Source organism: Emys orbicularis, chromosome 3 (assembly GCF_028017835.1).
Source record: "Emys orbicularis isolate rEmyOrb1 chromosome 3, rEmyOrb1.hap1, whole genome shotgun sequence".
NCBI classification, from domain to species: Eukaryota; Metazoa; Chordata; order Testudines; family Emydidae; genus Emys; species Emys orbicularis.
The window spans coordinates 105,914,735-105,928,824 of record NC_088685.1 but is presented as its reverse complement, the minus strand read 5'-3'; the positions used below and the strand labels follow the sequence as shown (position 1 = coordinate 105,928,824).

The 14,090-nt window shown below is 39.1% G+C and overlaps 1 protein-coding gene across 1 annotated transcript in view; it reads left to right on the top strand.

Moving 5' to 3' along the window:
- Positions 1–14,090, top strand: part of AHI1 (Abelson helper integration site 1) — a 181,197-nt gene that overhangs the window by 149,752 nt on the left and 17,355 nt on the right. Inside the window, exons 22-23 of the mRNA XM_065401145.1 lie at positions 1,954–2,116; positions 3,545–3,648. Coding sequence (XP_065257217.1) covers positions 1,954–2,116; positions 3,545–3,648 — 267 coding nt within the window. The remainder of the gene's footprint in view (positions 1–1,953; positions 2,117–3,544; positions 3,649–14,090) is intronic.

Genomic DNA, 14,090 nt, shown 5'->3' with positions numbered 1-14,090 from the left:
GAGGTGCCTTCTCCGCCATCAGGGTCCGTGAACAATAGGCCCTGGGCGGATATTGGCTCCAGGGTGAGGAAAAGGTCCTGGCTGCTGGGGAGAACGGATTCTCCACTTGCTTGCTGCGCATTCTTCCTCATCCACAAAATCCTCATCCGTGTTGCCTGAGGCTGCCACCTTCCAGGTGTCCACGGAGAGTGTTGGGGTACTGGTATGGTTCCCCCCCAGAATGACATTCAGCTGATCATAGAAGCGGCATGTCTGGGGCTCTGACCTAGAGCAACCGTTTGCCTCCTTTGTCTTTTGGTAGGCTTGCCTGAGCTTCTTAATTTTCACGCGCACTGCTGTGCATCCCTGGTGTAGCCTCTCTTCACCATGCCCTGTGTGATTTTGGCATATATATCAGCATTTCTTCTGCTGGTTCAGAGTTCTGCCTGCACAGATTCTTCTCCCCATACAGCAATCAGATCCAGTGTCTCTCATTCGATCCATGCTGGAGCTCGTTTGCGATTCTGGGACTGCATGGTCACCTGTTGTGCTGAACTTGCCACGCTGACCAAACAGGAAATGAAATTCAAAAGTTCCCGGTACTTTTCCTGTGTACCTGGCTAGTGCATCAGAGTTGAAAGTGCTGTCCAGAGCGGTCACATTGGAACACTCTGGGATAGCTCTCGGAGGCCAATTCCATTGAATTGCACAGCGCTACATCTACACTACCCCAAATTCGACCCAGGAAGGTCAGTTTTAGTGCTACTCCCCTTGTCAGGTAGGAGTACAGCAGTCGATTTTAAGAGCCCTTTAGGTCGGCGGAACGGGGTTGGTTGTGTAGACACATTCATTATAAAATCGACCTAATGTGGCTAAATTCAACCTAACCTCGTAGTGTAGACCAGGCCTTAGATATGTTAGTGGCAGCTAAGTGAAAGTTTGGATGGATTCCTGTCTAATAGTAGCTAAGCTGATCTTAATGCTTTGAGGCTGGCCAAATCACAAAGTACCATGCTAAACTTACGATTATAGAAGCATTCCCTTTTCAATTTCTTTAATATACCTGGTTGCTGTTTGTGATATACAGGTATGCTTTGGTGGCAAAAATAGTTTGTATAAAATATAACATAATTATGTCTTGGGGAGGGTGGAGATTCCTATCTGTTCAAACATCTTCTATTGTTTTTACTCTTTTCTACCTTTTGTTGGTCAAAATGGGACAGAAATCACTCCCTGATCATATAGTTGTGGAAGCTAAATAAGAAATGATCCATGGTATTTTTATTTTCAGGGCAGTCGGAAAGGCTGTGATTGGTGGTTGTGTATTCTATGTATTATGAAAGATGGGAGAAGCCTATTAACATTTTTTCTAGTGGAAGTATTGATGCAGCAGTGCAGTATGTTTCAAAGGCAAATGGCTTTATTATGTAGATAATATGTGGACCCAATGTACAAATGTTTATAACAGATATTTGTTTCAAAACAAAACATTACAAATAAATGAAAGGATCAAAATAAAGCTTTATAATGAAATTGTTCCATTGGAGTTTTCCATCTAGTAAAACAGTCACATTGTTGAAGTATTTATTCAAACATATATGTTTAGTGTGCACACACACAGAATTGGATCTGAAAGTGGTGTAACAATTCTGAGAAAGTGAATGTACTAAGGGTTTTTTTTTTGGTTTTGCTTAACAAGTCAATTGCTTATAAAACTAGCAGCTGCTGTTTTGAAGCTAATCTTAGTGTATTGAATGTTCTTAACCATTTCTACAATCCCACAGTCCTTTATCTTGCTTCTCCTGCTGCGTTCCCACCACCCCTGATCCCATTAGCAAAAATTGAGACAGCCTCAGCTTTTACCAAAGTGCAGCTTTGGTTTCAGCTGCTTTTCTGCAAGAGGAAGTGAATGTTGGGCTTTTTTCTCTGTGGCACAGTTGTGATAAAGATGTGGTGGTCTTATCTCTCTTTTAGGTAGTGGCTCTTTATGACTACACAGCGCATCGATCAGATGAGCTAACCATCCATCGCAGTGACATTATCCAAGTGTTATACAAAGATAATGATAACTGGTGGTTTGGCAGCCTAGCAAATGGACAGCAAGGCTATTTTCCAGCTAATTATGTGGCTGGTGAAAGTAAGTTTACTGCTCTCTTCCTGGTATACCGGTGTGGGTTTAACTGATGGTCCAAGATTTTACCATGCTATTATGCTTTATTAGTCTGAATACATATGTTTATACAATACACATGACATATCAAGAACTTACTGTGATGCAGAAATTATGTATAAAATAGCATGTTAACATGTAGTACTTTGTACTTTTCAAAAGTATCAACACTGCAGTCTCACGTTCCAGTTCACACAGTATCTTTGCAGTTACCAACCACCTCCTTCCTCACTCACCGCCTCCTCCCTCCCCCCCGCACACAACCACCTGGTTCACATAGTATCTTGGCAGCTCTTTGGGGCTCCCACAGCGTCGAGATAGTTCACAGGCATCTGAGACTTCCACTTGGTAATAGCTCCTGGACTCAGCCATCTCAGGCTCCTAAACATTAACTTACCTGTTGAAGTTACACAACCTTTCCCCACTCCGGTGGAGATGTCTCATTCCCCAATAATTCAGTTTCTTTCTAAGGATTTAAAAGAGGAATGCCAGTTAAAACAGCAGTCCCAGGTACAAACTCTGAATTTGCCACTTGGTCCTAGCCATTAAAAACAACTTCTATAGAACACTGATGCAGCCTGAATCTCAAAACATAACTAAACTAAAAGCTCATTGTAGAACATAGGGAGCAGCCTAGGGAGCCCCTCTGGCATAGTGATGCACACAGTGCTGCTAGGGGTTCCCTATCGGTTCAGAACTTTCCAGTTATGGGATATCTGTCTGCTATGTGCTGGAAGCGTGGATTCAAGGGTAGAAATCTACTGGGATTATCTCTTCAGAGAATAAGAATTACAGTTATCTATTTTTTCTTTTCTAAATAAGTGATGATACTGGTGTTTAGAACATAGAAATTCCCTAACCAGAACAGCCCAAAGGTTGATATCTGGGATCTAATCTTCAGCAGCAACCTTGACTGCTTGGGAAAGGTGAAAAATAAATCTCATAACAAACCTCACGAGCTGTGCAAAATAACTTCAGGAGATCTGTCCTTACCTCATCTGGTGACCCTCTTATATTATTCGGTTGTATTATACATTACTAGCAGTGAGCATGGTACTTTTTGATAGCCTTTGAAATATAGTTGCTATAACCACACATGCTACTCTTTACTCATATAAATGTCTAATCCTTTTTTAATATTTGCTGAGCATTTATGATTGTAGTGGTCATAACTATGCTAAAGACTAGAGTTTATTGGAAAATTTTAATTAAAAAAAAGGAAAAGTTCTAATGAAAAAAATTTGTGAAAAATATTTTCTGACTGGCAAAGCTAATGTCTCAGTGTTAACTAGATAATAATATCACTACCATTCACATTTTTATTAACTTCATTCTTGATTACATCATTTTCATGACAAACATAATGGTGAATTGAATCATGTGTTATATTTTTAGCTGAATATGAAAAGGAACTGTCTTCTGAATTAGTACCAGATTCTACTCCTCTTCTACACCGTGAACAAACAGAAGCAGAAGTAAGATATCCAGCGCCACATGGGGTAATTATTTGAGAGGAGGGGACCATAAGCTGTAGAATATAATTTTCCTGCTTTTTTTATAAAATACAGAACGTTCAGAACCTTTCCCTAGGCAAACAACTGTGTTTTCAGATGGTGTTCAATGCAAATTTGTTGCCTAGATCCAGTTACCTCCATGATTTGTCAATTAAATGCTGGGCCTGTTCCTGCTCTCTTTGAAGTCAATAGCAAAGCGTTATTGAAATGAATGACAAAGCTCCCATTTACTTCAAAGGGGGCAGGAACATAACCATAGGCACATAGATATTGAAGCATGAGTATGAAGATGAATTTATAGAGAACTATCCCCCTTAGTTACTTTTTAGATATCAGCATTCAGTTTTAGTCTTGGGCAACACAACATCCACAACGCATGTGTATATATAACTTCAAAATAAAACTCCTAGTTCTGTAAAATTTCTTATTTATCAAATGGCTTAGATTAAAACCTGTGATATAACTGGTGGAAGAAGTTTTCAATCCATGTAATAATTTCCTAATTAGCATACACGTTTGGTACCATAAAGCCTCTTCACCAAACAGAGCAATATGCCACATCCAAACCTTACTTGAGCAACAGACATTTTTATTCAAAAGGAGTTAAGTCCCTCCTGTCAGTCCCTGCTCCCTCCAGGTGATTTGGGAAGAGGAATCTACACTGACTTGGCCTATTACATTACATGTCTCATTTTGGGGAGTGAAGGACAGAGATGCAGGGAAATCCATAAACAGAAGCAGAATACTGTTTATTTTGGTCCCTTCCTCTTTCTGCAGGTTCATCCCATTTTCTTAGTTCCAAAGAAACCTATTTTCTATTGAAAATATTTAACACATTTCTGAAATTTACATTTATAAAAGTAATTTTTAATCATTAAACCACTTTATAAGTAAAATAACTCCTTGTTGTTCACCAGCCAATATATAGATATCCTACCATAGAGGTGTGTTAACGATCCTGCCTGTACCTCTTAGATAAGCATTCCCAAGGTGTATATACGACTGGCAAGTTCTCATCACGTTGTGCATCATTGCCTATATATCCCATTCTCTATTATATGTTTGATTCATTGTGGCATTCTTGTTTCCATGCTGTTGCACAATGTTGCGGCTTAACAAAGTGAATTCAGCGTGCAGAAACTAGAACAAAGGCACAAATACCTGTCCCAGCTCAAAGTAGAGAAAATGTATTGTATAAGAAGGGAACGAAATACCATGTTGGTATATCACAGACAATAAGATATGAGAATATATGGGAAGGATATGTGTAAAACAGACTGTGACTTTCGCATCTCCATACAATGTAAATTAGAACCTTTCAATAAGTGATATTCACATTCTCTGAAGAATGGGTGAAAATTACAGTCTTAAACTATAGGATAATTTGTTAGCAAAACTAAATGAATAGTGGAAACAAGTTCAGTGAATATTAGTAAGAATTTAAAAGTGATTTTTGAATTGAACATGTTTGTAACCCTCTTTTGTTTGCTTCCACAAATGTTCAAGTAATCAAACTTCACTAACAAATACTTACAAAAAAATAATTTTAACTTAGAATTTTCAAATATTTTTCCAACAAGAAGTTCAAGTTTTGTTTGATTGTAAGATTCAAAAATTTATACTGTATTGCTTAGTTAGATAAATCATCCAAACAAAGAAAATATCATGTAACTTATGTTACCAACATATTGCAAATTTTGAGATTCAGATATTCACGAAGAGCTGTTTGGAACCTCCTCATGTAGAAATAACATTTCATGTAGGGGAAGAGAGAGGTGAAATCTAACAAATTATTTATTATAAATTACTCACTCAGCTCTGCTGAACCCAACAATTATCATAAATCCACTTACTGAATATTTCTAATTACATTTTTGTAAAATTAATCAGTATATTGACCAGAAACAACAATACTGAAATATTTCTGTTGCTTCTTTACTTCATAGCTGATCCACTATAAGAATGTGTGAGAAACGCATAGCCAAAACAGTATTCCAAATGGCAAACATAAATTAAATACAAATGTATACTCTATTGTAAAGCATAGTGGCACAAATATAGTAAAAGGTATTATATGACTGAATGGTTAATAATTTCTGTTTATAGTCTAGACTAGCGTGGATTTTCCCAATATCTGCATTATCATTTTGTTGCTTAATTACACTGACAGACATTTGAAAACCTTAGCCCATTTCCACTATCTTCTTATTCCAGCTGTAGATAGCCTAATCAGATCATCAGTGTTACCTTTAGAGATTCTGTTTATCAAAGACACACAGAAATTAGAAAGGGAAAAGATCTGTCGTAGTTAGAGTTTTAATAAAGATTATTTTTGTGTTTGTCTTTTTTATCCAGCGTAAATCTAATTAGATTATTGAATAACAACAACCTTTTGGTATAAAAGTGAACATCAATCACAACCAATTTGTAACAAATAACCAACTTGGTAAAGGAGCACCACCCACAGTCTGAGGGGTCATTTACTTCTTTTTAAGACCATATTGTTTAAAGGAAACCATTTTTATATCTTCCTAATAATTTCTTCTGTAGTAGCAGTTTCAGTAATATTTCAGGGGGAAATATTTGTGTGTGTGTGTGTTTAATCTTTAGATTCTACTCCAAAATTAAATTTACCAAGCATGTACAATAATGAACAGGGCATCATTGTGGACCATTCAGTGTGCAGTGATGGTCAAAAACAAACAAAATGTTAGCATATATATATATATATATATATATATAAAGAATGGGATAAAAATACAATATTGAGAATATTATAATACACCTCTACCCCGATATAATGTGACCCGATATAACACGAATTCGGATATAACGCGGTAAAGCAGCGCTCCGGGGGGGGCGGGGCTGCGCGCTCCGGCGGATCAAAGCAAGTTTGATATAACGCAGTTTCACCTATAACACGGTAAGATTTTTTGGCTCCCGAGGACAGCGTTATATCGGGGTAGAGGTGTACCATTATATATCTGATGCCCTCCCTGGAACACTGCATTCCATTCTAGTCATCCTGTCTCAAAAAAGATACAGCAGAGAGAAAAGAAGTTCAGAGATTTAAAAAATGGTTAAATGGAGAAAATTATGAGTTAGGAGATTGTGTAAACTGTTCAGAAAGTTGTTTGCATTGTTGTTGTTGCTGGGTTGGTCCCAGGAATATTTGAGAGGCAAGGCGGGTGAGGTAATATCTTTTATTGGACTAACTTCTGTTGGTGAGACAAACTTTCGAGTTTACATAGAGCTCTTCTTCAGGTCTGAGCTCAGTGTAAGCTCAAAAGAGGTAATAAAGGTAGTAACACCGCTCTACTCCTACTCAAGCTCCCCCCCATTTATGTATCCAAGGATTTCATTAGGCCTTTTGGCCACAGTGTCACTCTAGGCGAGCATATTCAGATGAGTATCTACCATGACCCCCAAATCTTTTTCAGAGTCACTGCTTCCCAGGATAGAGTCCCCCATCCTGTAAGTATGGCCTAAACCATCATACCTCAGGACATCAGCCAACCACTAACTAGGGAATCCTAGAAAGAAACTTCTCTATGGGCAGGTTATGCTTTAACTGTTGTTCCTGGAGTTTTTTGGATGCTCCTCTGAAGCCTTTGGTAGTGACCACTGTCAGAGAGAGGATACTGGACTAGATTGATCACAGCTTGATGTCCTGAACTAGTATGGGAATCCCTATGTAATAGCAAGTACACAGCAGTTATTCTGGCTACTTTTTATTTTTTCCCCTAAACTTTCTAAATAAGTCAATAAATATAGCATTTATTAGAGAAGCTCAAATAGTGCCAATTATTTTTCATGGGAAATTTTTGGGGGAAACTTTGTAAATATCCTATGAATTTTACCCCAAAACAAATAAAAACAACGAACACCCAAACAAAAAACTACCACCATTATGTGAAAAATTTTGACATTTGAATATTTACTGAAATGTTTACATTACCGTTTGATTTTTTTTTCACTGAAAACTAGAAAAATATGATCAAAACTTTTTTTTTTTTTTGGTTTTGGCCCCAAAAACACCTTATTTCAAAAATGTTTAGACAGAGTTTTGACCAACTCTACCATTTATGTGCTTTTTGAGAAATGCTCAAATATATAAATCAATTCTGATTACAAGTACTGTTAATATGAGAGCTGTCATAAGTGTGATTGTTCTCTGATATTTTTAAGTCCTAACTGACTGATGGGTGCACCTTCAAAAAAAGCAGATGAAGATTAATGGGGTTTGGGTCACACAGGATTCCACATATGGCTAAACCCTTCAAAAAAAATACTACTGAGATGGTTTGGTTGCTGGCAAGAGACAGTTTAAATGTATTACAATCATCAATCTGAGCCCTAGAATTTTAGAATTAACTAATACAATCACATCAGTGGCAAAGAATGTTACTTCTTAAAGACCACTTTGGGTCCTGCAAATATGGACCATTTTGTTGCAGTCTTAGATCCACTTGTATTTTTTGGGAGGGTATCACTTTCTACTGTTCACTTTGTATAAATAATATAACAACTTGATGTAAAACTTTGTTTTCCTGCCTTTTGAATTACTTAACTCCTGAGCCACAAAATTAGCTCATATTCATCTTTACTTACAACATACATCTAACTGCCAATATAAAATCCTTTCAGAATTTTCATGGCCTACGGTTACAGGGCTCTTTTTATTAAACAAAGTTTAAAATTTAGTTAGGAACCCCTTTTTTTATAAGCACTTGTGAACTTGCTCTGCTCTTGTGGGAGGAGAGGGGCAGTACCAATCATTCTCTAAATCTATGTTAGTGTTATTCTGAAAGTTAATTATGTGAGGTTGACCAGAGCTTAGGATAAGCACTCTTTATGTTTATAAATCTAAATAAACAAAAATAAATAATACTCTTCCCTTCCCCACCACCAGAAGCAGGTATTCCCATCAACTCTCTAAGGCCCCAGTCTTGCAGTTGAGTCCATGTGGGCTGACCCCTGAAGTCTCTGGGGCTCTTCATGGTGTAGGGTCCATCCTCCTGGGTGCATCAGGCCTCCTAATTGAGAGTGATTGGAAACATTGTTCAAGACTATTTTGACATATTATGGCTGGAGTTTTTCACTGAATTTCATCAAAAATAGAATATAATTCTCCCTCCCTTGTGCCTTTTCTCAGCTGAACAAGGAAGTACCTCCATGACTTAACTTCATGGCCTTCTAACATTCATGTTTAAACAGAACAAAAGATTTGGAAGTTCATGGAAGTTGTTTATGCATTTTGAAGAGCCAAAGAAGAGGCTGAAGCCCCACAAAAATGTGTTATCCAATCAGATCAGAATGTGTTTCAATAATGCCTATAATGCAAGGTCCAGCTTGTCCAGTACTCTTACAGTTCTGTTCTTCTAGAAGCAATGCCACCTCCTTGGCTGAGAGAGATTGTGCTTCCCTAGAATAGATCTGCAAAGCCTCTGAGTGATATTGCACACAAATTACCACTAGACATTGCCAATGACAGACACACATCAGCAAATCCAGTTCTTGACAGAATAGCTAGATCTCTTGTTCTTGGAAAAATTGTACTCTTTTCTGAAGGAAATGATACTAAGATCCATCCAGAGAGAACAGACATTTTTGTTACCTGTAAATGGTATTTCTCTGATGGACAAGATAAGACCCTAACACACTCCACCTTTTGTTTTTGATCTGTTATGACGCTATCTTTAGATATTCAGTTCTCTTGTCATGCTGAAATGTCTCTATTCAAAAGTAGCCACTGTTACTAAACATTTTAATTTGAACTTTTCCAGTTAGATTATTCACTCACTAGGTTTAAGTGGGGGAGGGGCACACTTTTCTCTCTAATCTGGTGTTTTCAACTGTTTTCTAACTGTACCTGAGAATTAAGCTACAGCAAACTAAGGCCACTTCACTCCTGAATAATGTGCTGTAACTTATGTGCATTGACTTCACACCTTTAGCTAATTTGCCTTAAGTCTCCTGAGTGTCTTCAAAAAAAAACGAGGAGTACTTGTGGCACCTTAAAGACTAACAAATTTATTTGGGCATAAATTTTCGTGGGCTAAAACCCACTTCATTGGCTGCATGCAGTGGAAAATACAGTAGGAAGATATATATACACAGAGAACATGAAAAAATGGGTGTTGCCATACCAACTCTAACAAGACTAATCAATTAAGGTGGGCTATTATCAGCAGGAGAAAAGAAAACTTTTGTAGTGATAATCAGAATGGCCCATTTCAAACAGTTAACAAGAAGGTGTGAGTAACAGTAGGGGAAAAATTAGCATGGGGAAATAGTTTTTACTTTGTGTAATGACCCATCCATTCCCAGTCTTTATTCAAGCCTAATTTAATGGTGTCCAGTTTGCAAATTAATTCCAATTCTGCAGTTTTTCGTTGGAGTCTGTTGTTGAAGTTTTTTTGTTGGAGAATTGCAACTTTTAGGTCTGTTATTGAGTGTCCAGGGAGGTTGAAGTGTTCTCTGACTGGTTTTTGAATGTTATAATTCTTGACATCTGATTTGTGTCCATTTATTCTTTTGCGTAGAGACTGTCTGGTTTGGCCAATGTACATGGCAGAGGGGCATTGCTGGCACATGATGGCATATATCATATTGGTAGATGTGCAGGTGAACAAGCCTCTGATGGTGTGGCTGATGTGATTAGGTCCTATGATGGTGTCCCTTGAATAGATATGTGGACAGAGTTGACAACAGGCTTTGTTGCAAGGATAGGTTCCTGGGTTAGTGTTTTTGTTGTGTGGTGTGTGGTTGCTGGTGAGTATTTGCTCCAGGTTGGGGGGCTGTCTGTAAGCGAGGACTGGCCTGTCTCCCAAGATCTGTGAGAGTGAGGGATCGTGGGTTGTAGATCCTTGATGATGCGCTGGAGAGGTTTTAGTTGGGGGCTGAAGGTGACGGCTAGTGGTGTTCTGTTACTTTCTTTTTTGGGTCTGAAACCCTGAAACCCGAGTGTCTTCATGTAGACATGGCCTTAATATATTCCATTACCTAATTCTTTGTGCTTGCATCCTACAATGCTAGTTGAGTCACAACAGGAAACTGCATCTGGCTTTAGTTAGGGAGGGTACCGTGAAAAGGTGCCACTTACAGATGGTGTGAAACTGATAAGCACTCACTGTTAAGTGTTGAGACCATGAAGTCTACGCAGCCTGATCCTCACCATCTTTAAGTCCCTCATTTTATGAGGAGAGATGAAAGAAAAGAAAAGCTACTGCAGGGCTTGGATGGCAGTAGCAAGAGCAGACAGGAACAGGCCAGCTTCTCCTTCCCTCCCCATTGCTTGCTTCCTGGGCCCTTGCAGCCTCTTACTGAACAGGGCTGAACTATTTTGTGGAGATTTTTCTGCAGATCTACAACCAGATGAGAAATGACTTGGAGCTGTGACCCCCAGGCTGACAGAAGCTACTGTAACCCATTTCATTCCAGTCAGGAGTGTCTTGCTTCCCTGCCTCTTGAATTGTAAATGCTATGGCATTTATAGCTGGAGAATCTAAGTGCTAACTTAGGGTTGGCACTAAACAAAACCTCATCATAAAAATATCTTTTACAGGGAAGAAAAAAATTGAGTTCCACATCTCCACTGTGTTTGAAGCCCTGTGCTTTACTAGATATACAAAACTGAACTGATAGTTTCAGAAATATATATGCCAGGGTAAGTCTAATTTTAAAACATCAGCTGTCTATACAAGTAATTTTGGGCCATACTACATCCCAATAAAGAGACCAGAGGGACAAGAAAACTCCACATGATTCACCTTACAGAGTTCCCTGCCAATTGTCCATTCAATGGGAAATTGTTTGGAGGGGCCGAGAATGGGGAGAAATAAGGCAGAATTAGCAGGAAGTGGTGGCATGGACTCCTCCCAACCTTGTCTCCAAAACTCATGACAGCATTTTCCACAGGAGCCATCTACTTGCTTCTAGGCAGAAAGAATATATTGCCATGGAGAGAAAAACTTCTTCCCCTTCCAAGCAGGCATGGAGGGATCTGCACTCAGAGGACCCCCACACACACTTAGATCTCTGGGAGATGATCTAGGTCACAATCTGCAACTCATAAAACTTAAACTGTAGTTTAGGGGAGGAAGGGATGGTCTTATAATTGAGTATAGGTTTGTGAGCCAGGAGACCTAGGTCCTCTTATTTAAGTCTGTGCTATGGGCTTTCTGTGTGACCTTGGGAAAGTATCTTACTTCTGTTGCCCCATCTGCATTATTGGGACAATAATACCTATCACAGAGGTGTTATGAGGCTAATTGGATTGGAAAGCATTTTTGATCCTGGAATAGAAGGTGTTATAGAAGTGCAAAGTATTTTTTATTATTATTCCATCATACTAGACTGGGGGTGATCTCTCCTAGTGAACAAATGGCCACATCATTAAATTAAAAAGTAAATAAAAGGAAAAAATATCCCTTTACAGTTGGCACTAATTGGCAGTCCTATTGTCAATCTCTGTCAATAGGCAAAGGATTAAATGGGCACAGAGACACTGGTTGAGGGAGGGCAGAATGAGGGAACTTGCTGTCTGTATCGTATCGTATGGTATGTGTTCTGTGGATAGAAAAACTTCAGACACCTGTGTTAGCAATCTGACATCAAGAAAATCCCAGCCCCAGCAATTGCAAATTACCCATTTGATTGTTGGAATCTGGATTGCCTTGATCACTAATACTAAGTATGGTAGAACGTTGGACACAATGAGTCTCAATTGACTTCAAGTTATGAAGGAAAATTGCCTTTAATGGCCTATGATGAATGAAGGTAGTCTTTCTTATAGTCAGGACTGGTAGCACCACCTATTATTAAGGTTGCCTAAAACTTCCCAATGAATTTAATAGGCAGCAGATTTAAAACAAAAATAAACAAGTACTTCATCACACAATGCACAGTCAACCTGTGGAACTCGTTGCCAGGAGATGTTGTGAAGGCCAAAAGTATAACTGATTTCAAAAAAGAGTTAGATAAGTTAATGGAGGATAGGTACATCAATGGCTATTAGCCAAGATGGTCAGGAACCCAATCCCATGCACTGGGTGCCCCTGAACCTCTGACTGCCAGAAACTGGGACTAGAAAACAAGGGATGGATTACTAATAATTGCCCTGTTCTCTTTATTCCCACTGAAGCATCTAGCACTGGCAACTGTGAGAAGCCAGGATACTGGGCTAGATGACAATTGGTCTGACCCAGTATAGCCATTATGTTCCTATTATAAAACCTTGTTTTCAGTTGTTTATGACTTTGCCAAACGTTAGCTGTTTGGGTTGAAATTTTCCATGCTCGATGTCTGCTTCAGGCTGATATATATATAATATTTTACTTCAACCAAAACAGTTCAGTTATTTCTGACAACAAGGAGAACGAGACTAAGGAAAAATATATTATTTTGCCCATGTTAAAAATTGCTTAGTAGAGACTTGCTAGAGCTTAACAGCTAAAACCTCAGATGATTCCATCTTCACTGAGTATGCTTGAGCCTCTCACATATTGTAGTGCTGATCAGACTGTGCATGCGCTATCCCCACAGAGCAACAGAGAATACACTCCAGCCCAGGGCTATGGAGGCTTAGAAGGACTTTCCCTGTAATGGCTACTCCCAGTTGTTCTGACCTAGGGTGGGGTTGAGCACTGGAACTGAAAAGCATCCTGTGCTCTCAGTGACCCCCTGCTGGCACCCAGGCAGTGAGAAAAAGAAAGCTGTCTGATTCAAATATAGAGGGGACAAAAGCCAAACTGGGGGAGGGAGGAAATAGTTTGGGACAAGAAGTCTGATAAGACTGGGACAGAATCATAGGATTAGAAGAGACCACAAGGGTATCTAATCCAACCCCCTGCCAAAATACAGGATTTGTTGTGTCTGAACCATCCAAGACAGATGGCTCCAGCCTCCTTTTGAAAACCTCCAATGAAGCAGCTTCCACAACCTCCCGAGGCAGTCTGTTCCATTGCCCTACTGTTCTTACAGTTAGAAAGTTTTTCCTGAGATTTAATCTAAATCTGCTATGCTGTAGTTTGAGCCCCTTGTCCTGCCCTCTGTGGCAAGAGAGAACAACTTTTTTCCATCTTTTTATGGCAGTCTTTCCAGTATTTGGAAACCTCTATCATACCTAGCCTCTGTTTGTCATAGGGTGGGGATGGACAGCAGGAGAGAGATCACTTCATCATTACTTGTTAGGTTCACTCCCTCTGGGGCACCTGGCATTGGCCACTGTCGGTAGACAGGATATTGGGCTGGATGGACCTTTGGTCTGACCCAGTACGGCCTTTCTTATGGTCTTATGTCCTTCCTCAATTTCCTGTTTTCCAAATGAAACATACCCAGTTCCTTCAGCCTTTGCTCATATAGCTTGTATTCCATCCCTTTGATCATCTTTGTCGTTCACGTCTGGATCCTTTCCAGTTTCTCCA